At 42.5% G+C, this 14,309-nt stretch overlaps 1 protein-coding gene across 2 annotated transcripts in view; it reads right to left on the bottom strand.

The window, feature by feature from the left end:
- Positions 1-14,309, bottom strand: part of LOC143781395 (vasoactive intestinal polypeptide receptor-like) — a 236,175-nt gene that overhangs the window by 20,232 nt on the left and 201,634 nt on the right. For both annotated transcript variants that reach the window (XM_077267989.1, XM_077267988.1), the window contains exons 9-10: positions 14,146-14,215; positions 12,316-12,407 (exon numbers count right to left, since the gene is read on the bottom strand). In XM_077267989.1, the coding sequence (XP_077124104.1) occupies positions 12,316-12,407; positions 14,146-14,215 (162 nt within the window). The remainder of the gene's footprint in view (positions 1-12,315; positions 12,408-14,145; positions 14,216-14,309) is intronic.

The raw sequence follows: 14,309 nt of genomic DNA, 5'->3' as shown, positions 1-14,309 counted from the left end.
AAGTGACATGCCCTATGTCCAAAAAAAGCAGCAAAGCAGAAAAAAATGATCAAACAAAAAACCAACGTGTGTGCATGAGATTTCTGAAATCTCATAGGCTTTACTGGTACTGTAAAAAGCAGCTGAAAATTAGCATTAAAAAAAGCAGCAAAAAAAAGCAGCAAAAAAAAGCAGCAAAAAAGTCCTGTGTGAACGTACCCTTAGGGCAGAATTGCCCTAAGGCTCCCGATGCGACTCCTCGGCACTGTATATAAATTGATTTTCAAAAAGCAATGAAAAAAATGACTAGTGACCGCATTTTCATACACCTAGACACAGGAACAACTAACACCCTGGAAACAGCACCTTATATGTCAGCGTCCTGGACTCTAGTGATCAAATCTTGTGGAAGAAGGGAATACTAGGCCAATTCAAGCATAATTGGGCTATTTAGTTCTCAATCAGAAAAAAAACAACCATGTATAGTGCCTTGTGAAAGTATTCGGCTCCCTGGAACTTTCCAACCTTTTCCCACATATCAGGCTTTAAACATAAAGATACCAAATGTAAATTTTTGGTGAAGAATCAACAACAAGTGGAACACAATTGTGAAGTTCAATGAAATTTATTGGTTATTTTACATTTTTGTTGAAAATCAAAAACTGAAAAGTGGGGCGTGCAATATTATTCGGCCCCTTTACTTTCAGTGCAGAAGTTCATTGTGGATCTCTGAATGATCCAATGTTGTCCTAAATGTCTAATGATGATAAATATAATCCACCTGTGTGTAATCAAGTCTCCGTATAAATGCACCTGCTCTGTGATCGTCTCAGGGTTCTGTTTGAAGCACAGAGAGCATCATGAAGACCAAGGAACACAACAGGCAGGTCCGTGATACTGTTGTGGAGAAGATTAAAGCCGGATTTGGATACAAAATGATTTCCAAAACTTTAAACATCCCAAGGAGCACTGTGCAAGCGATCATATTGAAGTGGAAGGAGCATCATACCACTGCAGATCTACCAAGACCCGGCCGTCCCTCTAAACTTTCATCTCAAATAAGGAGAAGACTGATCAGAGATGCAGCCAAGAGGCCCATGATCCCTCCGGATGAACTGCAGAGATCTACAGCTGAGGTGGGACAGTCTGTCCATAGGACAACAATCAGTCGTAGACTGCACATATCTGGCCTTTATGGAAGAGTGGCAAGAAGAAAGCCATTTCTCAAAGATATCCATAAAAAGTGTTGTTTAAAGTTTGCAACAAGCCACCTGGGAGACACCAAACATGTGGAAGAAGGTGCTCTGGTCAGATGAAACCAAAATCAAACTTTTTGGCAACAATACCAAACGATATGTACACAGATAACACAGCTCATCACCCTGAACACACCATCCCCACTGTCAAACATGGTGGTGGCAGCATCATGGTTTGGGCCTGCTTTTCTTCAGCAGGGACAGGGAAGATGGTTAAAATTGATGGGAAGATGGATGGAGACAAATACAGGACCATTCTTGAAGAAAACCTGTTGGAGTCTGCAAAAGACCTGAGACTGGGACGGAGATTTGTCTTCCAACAAGACAATGAAACATAAAGCAAAATCTACAATGGAATGGTTCACAAATAAACGTATCCAGGTGTTAGAATGGCCAAGTCATAGTCCAGACCTCAATCCAATGGAGAATCTGTGGAAAGAGCTGAAAACTGCTGTTCACAAACGATCTCCATCAACCTCACTGAGCTCGAGCTGTTTGCCAAGGAAGAATGGGTGAGAATTTCAGTCTCTCGATGTACAAAACTGATAGAGACAAACCCCAAGAGACTTGTAATCGCAGCAAAAGGTGGCGCAACAAAGTATTAAGTTACAGGGGCCGAATAATATTCCACTTTTCAGTTTTTGATTTTCCACAAAAATTTAAAATAACCAATAAATTTTGTTCGGCTTCACAATTGTGTTCCACTTGTTGTTGATTCTTCACCAAAAATGTACATTTGGTATTTTTATGTTTGAATCATGATATGTGGGAAAAGGTTGAAAAGTCCCAGGGGGCCGAATACTTTTGCAAGGCACTATAAATCTGAGTGAACAAACAGTACCTTATAGCTCAGCTTTCCTGTATGTAAGATATGCAGTCATGGCTGAAATTGTTGGCAAAAATTAAGTATTTCTCCTTGAAAATCATTGCGATTCCTTATGTTTTGTTACACACAAATGAAATGCGCGTTGAGGATGGAATCATCTGATAATTAAATTGTGTCCACTCTAAATACAGAGTAAAATGTATTGATAATATGTGTATATCTATTCTGGCCAGTTGTGGCATCGCATTATGCATGCTATTGAAACGTTGGGGACATTAATTTACTTACTTATCCATTATGTGATTTTCCAGTGGTCAGCACAATCAAAATCTCTCTTGACTCTACCCCTATTTATGGTGTGCGAATATTACAGTTTTGGAGATGACTTTTGTTTGTTACATCTGTCTGTTTTCTTTATTTATATTCTTACAACTTATGTCCTTTAATAAAAAATAGTCTTTTAACCATTATACTCCGTATTTCTCCTGTTTAAGTAATATTTATTTCCTGTGTTTATTGGAACAACACAAAAAAAAACTGAGACAAAAGGCAAATTGGACATAATTTCACACAAAAACCCCAAAATGGGCCGGACAAAATTATTGGCGCCCTCAACTTAATATTTAGTTGCACCCTATTGAATAAATAACTGTAATCAATCGCTTCCTATAACCATCACGAGCTTCTTACACCTCTCAGCTGGAAAGTTGGACTCTTCTTTTGTAAACTGCTCCGGTCTCTCATATGTGAAGGCGACATCTCCCAACAGCAATTTTAGGATCTCTCCACAGGGGATCAATGGGATTTAGATCCGGACTCATTGCTGTAACTTCAGGACTCTCCTGCGCTTAGTTTCTATCCATTTCTGGGGGCTTCTTGAAGTATGTTTGGGGTCATTGTCCTGCTGAAAGACCCATCACATAGGACTCAAACCCAGCTTTCTGACACTGGGCACCACATTGCGACCCAAAATCCTTTGGTAATATTGAGATTTTATGATGCTTTGCACACAGTCAAGGCACCCAGTGGCAGAGGCAGCAAAACAACCAAAAAAACGGTGAACCTCCACCATATTTGACTGTAGGTACTGTGTTCTTTTCTCATTCTGTTTTCGGTAAACAGTAGAATAATGTACTTTACCAAAAAGCTCTATCTTGGTCTCATCTGTCAACAAGAAACTGTCCTAGAAGGATTTTGCCTTACTCGCGTACATTTTGGCAAATTGTAGTGTAGGTTTTTTATGTCTCTGTGTCAGCAGTGGGTTTCTCCTGGGTCTCCTGCCATAGCGTTTCATTTAATTCACAGGTCAAAAGATAGCTCACTCTGACACTGAAGCACCCTGAGACTGCAGGACAGCTTGAATTTCTTTGGATCTTGACTGGGGCGGCTTATCCACCATATGGACTATCCTGCGTTGCAACCTTTCAGCGGTTTTTCTCTGCCGTCCACGTCCAGGGAGATTACCTACAGTGCCATGGGTTGTAAATGTCTTGATTATATTGCTCACAGTGAAAAAAAGAACATCAAGATCTCTGCAAATGAATTTGAACCTTGAGATTGTTGATATTGTTCAACAATTTTGGTTTTGAAGTCCTCAGACCGTTCTCTTCTCCTTTTTCAGTTCTCCATGCTTAGTGTGGCACACAGAGACACACAATGCAAAGATTGAGTCAACTTCTCCCCTTTTTATCTGGTTTCACGTGATTTTCATATTGCCCACACCTATTACTTGCCACAGGTGAGTTTGAACGAGCATCCGATACTTGAAACAAAGTTGTTAACCCACAATTTTGAAATGGTGCCAAGAATTTTCTGGGAAAAATACTTAATTTTCTGGAACAATTTCAAGGGTGGCAACACTTTCGGCCTTGACTGTATGTGGCCACGGATGTTAACTGCAGTCAATCTTACATTTCCAGGTTAATTGGCAAAGAACTGATTGCCAAGACGGATTCCACAAGATACCCTGCAAACAACAGTCCAGACCAAAGCTTCCTACACATCCGTAACTATGATGGGGTAACTGCATGTTAAGGGCAATAATTTAATACTAAAATGTTTAACCTTGGCGCAAATCTGTGGTTATTAACTGTAGGAGGACCCTGCGCAATTTTTTTTTAGGTTCCCCCATTTTATAGGGAACCTGTCACCCCCAAAATCAAAGTTGAGATAAGCCCACCAGCATCAGGGGCTCAGCTACAGCATTCTGTAATGCATTCTGTAATGCTGTGGATAAGCCCCCGATGTATCCTGAAAGATGAGAAAAAGAGGTTAGATTATACTCAGCCAGGGGCAGTCCCGTTACGATGGGCGTCGCGGTCCGGTCCGGGGCCTCCCATCTTCTGACGATGATGTCCTCTTCTGGTCTTCACGCCGCGGCTCCGGCGCAGGCGTACTTTATCCTCCCTGTTGAGGGCAGAGCAAAGTACTGCAGTGCGCAGGCACCGGGAAAGGTCAGAGAGGCCCAGCGCCTGCGCACTGCAGTACTTTGCTCTGCCCTCAACATGGAATATAAGTACGCCTGCACCGGAGCCGCAGCATGAAGACAAGAAGAGGACGTCATTGTAAGAAGATGGGAGGCCCCGGACCAGACCGCGATGCCCATCGGACCGGACCGCAGCGGGACCGCCCCTGGGTGAGTATAATCTAACCTCTTTTTGTCATCGTTCAAGATACATCGGGGGCTTATCTACAGCATTACAGAATGCATTACAGAATGCTGTAGATAAGCCCCTGATGCCAGTAGGCTAAGCTCACCTTCGATTTTGGGGGTGACAGGTTCCCTTTAATAGCCAGTAAAGGCTATAAGTAAGTATACAGCTGTGAGCTGATATTAATAGCCTAGGAAGCGCCATGGGTATTACCCCCTTCCCAGGCTATAAACATCAGCCGCCAGTGGTCAGCTTTCCCTCTGCTGGTTAAAAAAATTACATGGGAGCCCAAGCCATTTTTTTCAAAAAATAGTCTTTCATTAACCCCTTCACGACACGCGCCATACTAGTACAGTGCATGTCGTGTCTCCCCCTTTGATGTGGTTTGAACAGCTGACATGTGCGCGCAATAGCGGCAAGTGGAATTGCGATCCACCCGCCGCTATTAACTAGTTAAATGCCACTGTCAAATGCTGACAGCGGCATTTAACTATCGCTTCCGGCCATCAGGCCGGATATGCGCGCATCGCTGACCCCCGTCACATGATAGGGGGTCAGCGATGTGTCAGCATGACAACCAGAGGTCTATTGAAGACCTCTATGGTTGTTGATGCCAGATTGCTGTGAGCGCCACCCTGTGGTCGGCGCTCATAGCAATGCAGGAATTCAGCTACATAGGAGCGATCTGAGGATCGCTCCTATGTAGCAGAGACGATCAGGCTATGCCAGCTTCTAGCCTCCCATGAAGGCTATTGAAGCATGCCAAAAGTAAAAAAAAAATGTTTTAAAAAATATGAAAAAAATAAAAAAAATATAAAAGTTTAAATCACCCCCCTTTCGCCCCATTCAAAATAAAACAATAAAAAAAAATCAAACCTACACATTTGGTATCGCCATGTTCAGAATCGCCCGATCTATCAATAAAAAAAGGGATTAACCTGATCGCTAAACGGCATAGCGAGAAAAAAATTGAAAACGCCAGAATTATGTTTTTTTGGTCACTGCAACATTGCATTAAAATGCAACAATGAGCGATCAAAAGAACATATCTGCGCAAAAGTGGTATTATTAAAAACGTCAGCTTGGCATATAAAAAATAAGGCCTCACCTGACCCCAGATCATGAAAAATGGAAACGCTACGGGTATCGGAAAATTGCGCTATTTTTTTTTTTAAGCAAAGTTTGGAATTTTTTTTCACCACTTAGATAAAAAATAACCTAGTCATGTTAGGTGTCTATGAACTCGTAATGATGTGGAGAATCATAATTTCAGGTCAGTTTTAGCATTTAGTGAACCTAGCAAAAAAGCCAAACAAAAAACAAGTGGGTGATTGCACTTTGTTTGCAATTTCACCATACTTGGAATTTTTTCCTGTTTTCAAGACATGGTAAAACCAATGGTGTCATTCAAAAGTACAACTCGTCCTACAAAAAATAAACCCTCACATGACCATATTGACGGAAAAATAAAAAAGTTATGGCTCTGGGAAGGAGGGGAGCGAAAAACGAAAACGCAAAAGCGCAAAAACCAAAAAGGGCTACGTCTAGAAGGGGTTAATTAAATACATGTCCAGTAATTTGCACACATTGTACTAATTGTATCTGTCACTGACATCTATATCTACCTATTCTATGTGTATTTACTGTATGTAATCCATCTCTTCTATCCTGTCGGCTACAGCTGTGGCTTTTCTTCTATCTATGTATGTGATAAATATACCTATATACTGTATATGTGTGTGTCACTGACATCTATATACTCTATGTGTATATATCTATTCTGTTCTAACCTGTCACTCTGATTTTACTGTATGTGGCACATGAATTGCCGGCTTTTCTAAGGACACCGGTGCATTGGCGAGTCTCGGCCGAGTCTCGGTTACACACACGCCGAATACACCTGAGAACATAAACGCTGATGTGAGCCGCCCCATAGATTAACACTGGGCCGAGTGCTCTGCGATGTTTTCTCGTATTCTACGGTAGTGTGACGCCGCCGGCCTAATAATCACTCTCATTCCTACAGATCACAATCACAAATTTCCTTGCTGGTTATACTTAGACATTTTAATATGAAGAAAAGATCACGAATACCCCACAGAGTTCAATACCCCGCCAACAACACTCCATATGTCAGCTTCCAGGGAGTCTGTAAGTCAAGATATTTAGGAATGAGATATAGGGATTAAAGGTAAATACATTGTGTCAGAGAAAAAGCAGAAAACAGCAAATTAGACTACAAACCGCACCTAATATCTCAGCTTCCTAGTTTCTCAAATTTCATAATTTAATTGAAAGGGCTGACCATAATTTTTAAGTATTTTTGTTGAAGATACAGTGCCACTCTTGGCCGTGGCCATGTCTGGTACTGCAGCTCCGTTTATGTGATGAAATGCAATACCACAATGGCCTACAGACGAGGGTGGTGATACTTCTGGAGTAAAAGCAGACCCTTTTACTCTAATCCTGGAAAAGTCGGTTAATTCATAGACAGAAAATATCAGAGAGAAATCCCGGACGCCGAGATGTTTTATTCCTGATGTTTAGTTTCTCCTAATCTGATGAATCTCTGGAGATAAAGAGAACGGAAGAGATTCTCAGTGTTATTATAAGGGGATGCACGATGTGACGCTCGGATTTCCTGCGCTGATACTTTGTGTCTCATCCTCGCACTGGATTCATTGTGGTTTGGAGGCCACAAATAAACACCTCACTGGTACAGACTGGATACACCGGGGACACTTTTTAACCCTTTCCTGCAGTGGATATCAAACTTACAATTTGGCTTCAATTTGACAATTTCTGCACTTTTTTAACGCAAAAAGTTGTATAAAACTGATAGATTCCGCCAAGTTTAGATACTGTCTAGGGATAACTCCTGTTTTCATGATTGTGATGTTCTGCAGGAAACTCCCCACAAAACCTGCTGTATACTGGGAACACCCCACAAGACCTGCCGTATACTGGGAACACCCCACAAGACCCGCCGTATACTGGGAACACCCCACAAGACCCGCTGTATACTGGGAACACCCCACAAAACCTGCCGTATACTGGGAAAACCCCACAAGACCTGCCGTATACTGGGAACACCCCACAAGACCTGCCATATACTGGAAACACCCCACAAGACCTGCTGTATACTGGGAACACCCCACAAGACCTGCCGTATACTGGGAACACCCCACAAGACCTGCCGTATACTGGGAACACCCAACAAAACCTGCCATATACCAGGAACACCCCACAAGACCTGCCGTATACCGGGAACATCTCACAAGACCTGCCATATACCGGGAACACCTCACAAGACCCGCCGTATACCGGGAACACCCTACAAGACCTGCTGTATACTGGGAACACCCCACAAGACCTGCCGTATACCGTAAATATCCCACAAGGCCTGCCGTATACTGGGAACACCTCACAAGACCTGCAGTATACTAGGAACACCCAAGAAGAACTGCAGTATAGTGGGACCACTCCACAAGACCCACTGTATACTGGGAACACCCCCAAGACCTGCCGTATGCGGGAAACACCTCAAAAGACCTGCCGTATATGGGGAACACCCCCAAGACCTGCCGCATACTGGGAACACCCCACAACACCTGCTGTATACTGGGAACACCCCACAACACCTGCCGCATACTGGGAACACCCCACAACACCTGCTGTATACTGGGAACATCCCACAACACCTGCTGTATACTGGGAACATCCCACAACACCTGCTGTATACTGGGAACATCCCACAACACCTGCTGTATACTGGGAATACCGCACAAGACCTGCCGTATGCCGGGAACACCCCACAAGACCTGCCGTATACTGGGAACACCCAAGACCCGCTGTACAATGGGAACCCCCCGAAGACCTTCCGTATGTGGGAAACACCGCAAAAGACCTGCCATATATGGGGAACACCCCACAAGACCTGCCATTTCGGTATCCTGTGAACTTTCGGAGATGTTCTGATCCAGTCAGCACAATTTGGACTCGTGACTTCACCTGCCTGTGGTTTTAATGTTCTGTCTGATCCTTCCACATCTCCTCAGTGTTAATGATACAATGTTCTATTGTATTTACCGACTAACATATTGTCACGATTTGTTTCTCGGCTCCACGGCGCGGCAGGAAGCTCCGCCACATTCGCAGACCACAATAACGCAATGTTTTTATTATTTATTGATAACCCTCCTGGAAACGGAGTGACAACAGAGAACAAAACGCCGCTCATTAGCAGTAACAAGAGTTAATGAGAATAAATTTGACAAGTATTTTCCTGGTAAACATTCTCGGCCAGCACAAAGGAGCCATCGCATGGTTGAGTTACAGCCGCTCGGCACGAAATGCCGCTGGAACGATGCCTGCCGGGAGAACTTCTGCCCCAATAAACAAGCTCTCCACACAGCAGACACAGAGAGGCGCATCAGATGGAATTTGTCTTAATTAGGAAGAACATCTCGTAAGCGCGCGCCAGGACTGGGCTCCGAAAGAGCAACATTTATGTTCAAAGTCAGCCGAACATGAGACATTTCTTGGAGGAAAGTTCTGCCCGGACAATTCTACAAACAGAGACATTTACAAGTCTAGGGAGTTTGTACAAACGTCTGTAGGTCTCTGGGGGTCCTGGTTCCCCTCATGGAGACTTAAAGGCCAAGCAATGCTCTCTGGGAAAAAAAGATATGCAAATTAACTCTCCTCCTGATTAAAGTATAACTGCCTCCTAATTTGCATATCTCTTTTCCCATGGTGCCCTCCCTGGCCTGCGAGTCTCCACGAGGAGTAACATTACCCTCAAAGGCCTTCTTAGTACCTTCCCACTGGCGAGGGCCAAGAACCCAAAATTGGATGTCTTCTCCTTTTGGAGTAAACTCTAGTAATATTCCAAATTACTGTATGATGTAAGGCTCATAAACAATGACATTCGATTTCATTTGTATTTCATAAATCAATTATACATAGAAAAAGAAGAAATGTGATATATCTTTCAAATAACATCTGCTTCTTTCTCCTCCTTTTCACTCTCAAAATTCTCAATCTGTCGGTAAAATCTGTATTCAGTAAAGACGGAATGTTACATTACTGAGATAGGAGAGGACAGTTGGTGCTTATGAAGTTCTATGGAGAGAGGAGGAGCTAGAGGCAGAAACAGACAATTTGCTGCAAGTTCTCCATAGAACTTTATGGGCACCAACTGTCATGTCCTATCTCAGTAATGGGAAAGTCTGTATTCATTGAAGACAGATGTTACCTGTGAATTGAGATCTAAAGGTAACTTTTTTCCTTGTGGAGAGTGACATGCCAGGTCTGACATGCTAGTATGAGGAGACTTAAATGCCTTGCATGCTCTTCTGGGAAATTAAATATGCAAAATGTCTCTTCAGAGAGGAAGAGGACAAGAACTGTATAGCGCCCCCTGTTGGAAGCAGCGATTCTACTACTCATTATCGACCCTGTTGTGAAATTGGATTCTGGGCTCCCCCGGTGGCCACTTGTGGAATTGTACTTGTGTGCATCATCCCCTCTGTTCACCTGCTCCTATCAGGATGTGGGAGTCGCTATATAACCTTGCTCCTCTGTCAGTTTCATGCCGGTCAACAATGTAATCAGAAGCCTTTCTGTGCATGTTCCTGCTACTAGACAACTCCCAGCTAAGTTGGACTTTTGTCCTTGTGTGTTTTTGCATTTTGTTCCTGTTCACAGCTGCTGTTTCGTTACTGTGTCTGGAAAGCTCTTGTGAGCGGAAATTGCCACTCTGGTGTTATGAGTTAATGCTAGAGTCTTAAAGTAATTTCTGGATGGTGTTTTGATAGGGTTTTCTGCTGACCATGAAAGTGCCCTTTCTGTCTTCTTGCTATCTAGTAAGCGGACCTCGATTTTTGCTAAACCTATTTTCATACTACGTTTGTCATTTCATCTAAAATCACCGCCAATATATGTGGGGGCCTCTGTCTGCCTTTTGGGAAAATTTCTCTAGAGGTGAGCCAGGACTGTCTTTTCCTCTGCTAGGATTAGGTAGTTCTCCGGCTGGCGCTGGGCATCTAGGGATAAAAAAACGTAGGCATGCTACCCGGCCACTTCTAGTTGTGCGGCAGGTTTAGTTCATGGTCAGTATAGTTTCCATCTTCCAAGAGCTAGTTCTCATATATGCTGGGCTATGTTCTCTCGCCATTGAGAATCATGACACGACCCTTTAACGAGTCTTGAAATATGACTTAGGATAAAAACCAAAAAAGAATCTCAATTTGCAGACACAGTGTTTCAGGGTATTGCCCCTCATCAGCGCAAAGTATGACAACTGATGACTTTGTACTGACGAGGGGCAATACCCCGAAACACTGTGTCTGCAATATGAGATTCTGATTTGGCTAAGTCATACTGCAAGGCTCGTTAAAGGGTCGATAATGACGTGTAGGATCGCTGATTCTAACAGGGGGCGCCATAGAGTGCTAGTCTTCTTCCTCTCTGAAGAGCCAATTGCCATATCTACCTGTGAACTGAGAAACTTGAGGTGGGAAGTTCAGTCCAGGCAGAGTAAGAAGCAGAGTTTTGTGATAAAGCGAGAATCCAAAGTTTCTTATTCTAATACTATTTTATTATTTTTTTACCCGACGGTTGCACTTTAAAGGTTACGCAATGACTACAGTCCGTCCAATAGGGGACACCAAACTGATGTCCATCATCCTAACAAGTCCTACTGCTCTTATATCTAATTATTATTAGTCTATCCCTGATCAGCTATTAGGCTTTAGCTTAAAGGGTTATTCCAAAAAAACAATAAGTTATACTCTATACATAGGGTAAGGAATAACTTTCAGATCGCGGGGGTCCTTCTGCAAAAAACGGTGCTTGGGAACCTCAATAAAGGGGCTCTGCGGAGGTGGGCATGCTTAGTTTCGAGTCCATTCATTGCTTTCTAAGACAGTGCTATAGAAAATGAATGGAGGCTGAAGAGCCCTGATGGCAGGATCACTGGGGGTCGCTATGGATAGGGTATCGCTTCTTTTTGGGGGGGAGATCCTCCTTGTATTATCTCATCTTTTGGGTCCTCGTAGCCCCCTTTGTTTTCTCCAGTTTTGCTGCTAAAAAGATTTTTATTTAGTTGCTTGATGTTGTGTCCTGATAAATGAAGTGAAGCAGCAGCTCTTAAAATGAAGCAGCTCTTCCTTCCCCTCTCTCAGCAGAACGTCCAGCAATGTTTAGAAGATCAATGATAAATCCGATAACTTCGTAATTTAAGACCCCTTAATAAGTGGCAACTCTAACTGCTCAAGGAGAGGTAAAAGACTTGTTCCAACCCCCCCCCCCATCCGCTAATCAGGGGGCCTCTGTATGGAAGGTCCTAAACATTACAGAAAGGGGTCTGCTTTCGTCTTTTCTCCAGGAGCAATGACACTTTTATTTGTGAGCTGCGTCCTAGGTGGATGAGGTCAAGCTGTAATACCAGTCATGGCCCACAGACAAAGTGGCGCTATTTCCTTAAAAAAAAACCTTTTTATAACTTTAAAGACTTTCTAAATCCTGAACCGAGCGGACAGCGCCGACGCGTTTTGTCTACCAGACGTACAATAAAGGAGAGCACACGAGAGAAACCTACGTGTATTGGCTGTTTTCATTTCTTCCTACATCGGGCGAATGTAATTTTTGAACCAAAATCCGGATGATGCAGATGAAAAGAATAAAATTGACCTAAAAAAAATAAAAAAATAGACAGATTACTCCCACACAAATCCACAAAAATATCTAAAAAAAAAATTAAAAAGAACCCCAAAAACCATAAGCAGTGCAGTAAAATGATGCGAGCGGCTCGTCAGTAACCTGTCTTCTCCGACGGAATGTATTCGTGTTTGTATAGCGGGATAGGATGGCAGCCATCTTGGGCCTGACATCAACCTGCTTGGGACTTTGTGTCATACATCGCAAGTATGATGATGTCAAGCCCATAGAACACAGCTATGCGAAACGCAGCAGCCTCGGACAGCGGGCAGACGACATGGCGGCTAGAGGTCGGCATTTAGCGAAAACCGTTAATCAGGAGTTACCACAATTAGACAAACTGAAGCAATGAAACAACGAGAAGTCAAGAACAGGTCACAGGCAATACAATGTACCAGGGCGATAATTATTAAAAGTTAGACCCATTACCTGAGAAAAAATGTAAAACAAAAGAAAAAAAATGAAAAGTTAGAAATTTGGTTCTAAAAAAAAACCCCAAAAAGTTTATAGTAAAGAAAATTGGAATGTTTGGTCAAATAAAAATAAATCAAATAATAATAAAAAATAATTAAAAAAATGCAAATTAAATATTGTTTTTTTTCTATATACACATGTGTTCCAATAAAAGACACGATTTTGAAATTTGTGAATTTGTTTTTTCCTAGATTTTTCTAAGCTGTTTCCTCTATATTTATGGACAAATTAGATAACAATAATTTTGTTACATGACATCAACCCCTGATTTTTCCCAGACCCCTTAAAGAGGCAAATCCAGCAGGTTGACCCCTTTAGAAGCCCGGCCATGTTGGTTTTTCTGACCGCAGAGGACGACTCGAGGACTGTTGACTCTAGTTTTTAATTTTTAATTTTTTTTTAAAGAAACAATTCAGGAAAACGGATACATTGTATTATGTCTGATGCAGCCTCCGAGGGGCGGAGCATGGCACAATGAGATCCTCGCTGGGTTATGCTCCGCCCCTCAGACATGATACAATGTATCCATTCAGTTCACAGTGTTCCGAGTCATGTGACGGCTCCTTGGTAATAAAAGCCAATGGAGAAACTTTACTGCTATGGATCCCTGCACTAAACGAGAAACTGCAACTTTCTGGATCCCATTGCAGCACATTTTGGCAAACTATTAAATTTATTACAGTTTCCCTCTCGACATAATATATTTGTCTACTAGACCCACAACACTTAATGTAATCCTAAGACAACACTTCTGGGTCATAGACAGAAGCTCAGATCAACCAATCAGCTTTGATGATTTTTCTTGCACAGGACACAAGATTCAGTGATACTATGATAACACTGAACTGCCTGAGCACAGGGACGGGAAGTGTTGTCATGGGGGCATGTGGAAAGAAGGTATTTAAAAAAAAAATTCATGGGCACTATCATAGGCATTTTTTTTAAATTTAAGAAATATTATGGTAATTGGACCTTAATGGGGTCTTGGGACTTTGGAAGGTCATCAATATTTGACTGGTGGAGGTCTGACCAATGGAACCCCTGACAATAGCAGAAGGCAGGGCTGCTGCACTGCGGCGGGCACCATCACCGGACAGGCACGGCAGATCCTCCATATGGCACTGCTACTGTTTAGGCTTCGCACCATAAGCCTGAATTCATACCATTTATCATGTATAAAGAGTTAATCACAATGTATTTTATAATAGATTAATAGAAGCAATGTAAAATACTTTACCGAAATGGAGACCAATATGGGACCTCGGATGATCCACCACCATATCGGGGATTCAATGGTGTCCCAACACCTGTAAAAAAAAAAAAAGCAAAAAGATCAGCGCTGATAAAATCCCTGGTATAAAGAGTAGAATTGTCACGGCATGATGAAACTACAAGAAAATT

The sequence above is a fragment of the Ranitomeya variabilis genome, chromosome 6, assembly GCF_051348905.1.
Source record: "Ranitomeya variabilis isolate aRanVar5 chromosome 6, aRanVar5.hap1, whole genome shotgun sequence".
Classification (NCBI taxonomy): domain Eukaryota; kingdom Metazoa; phylum Chordata; class Amphibia; order Anura; family Dendrobatidae; genus Ranitomeya; species Ranitomeya variabilis.
This window is presented reverse-complemented; position numbering and strand designations above follow the sequence as displayed.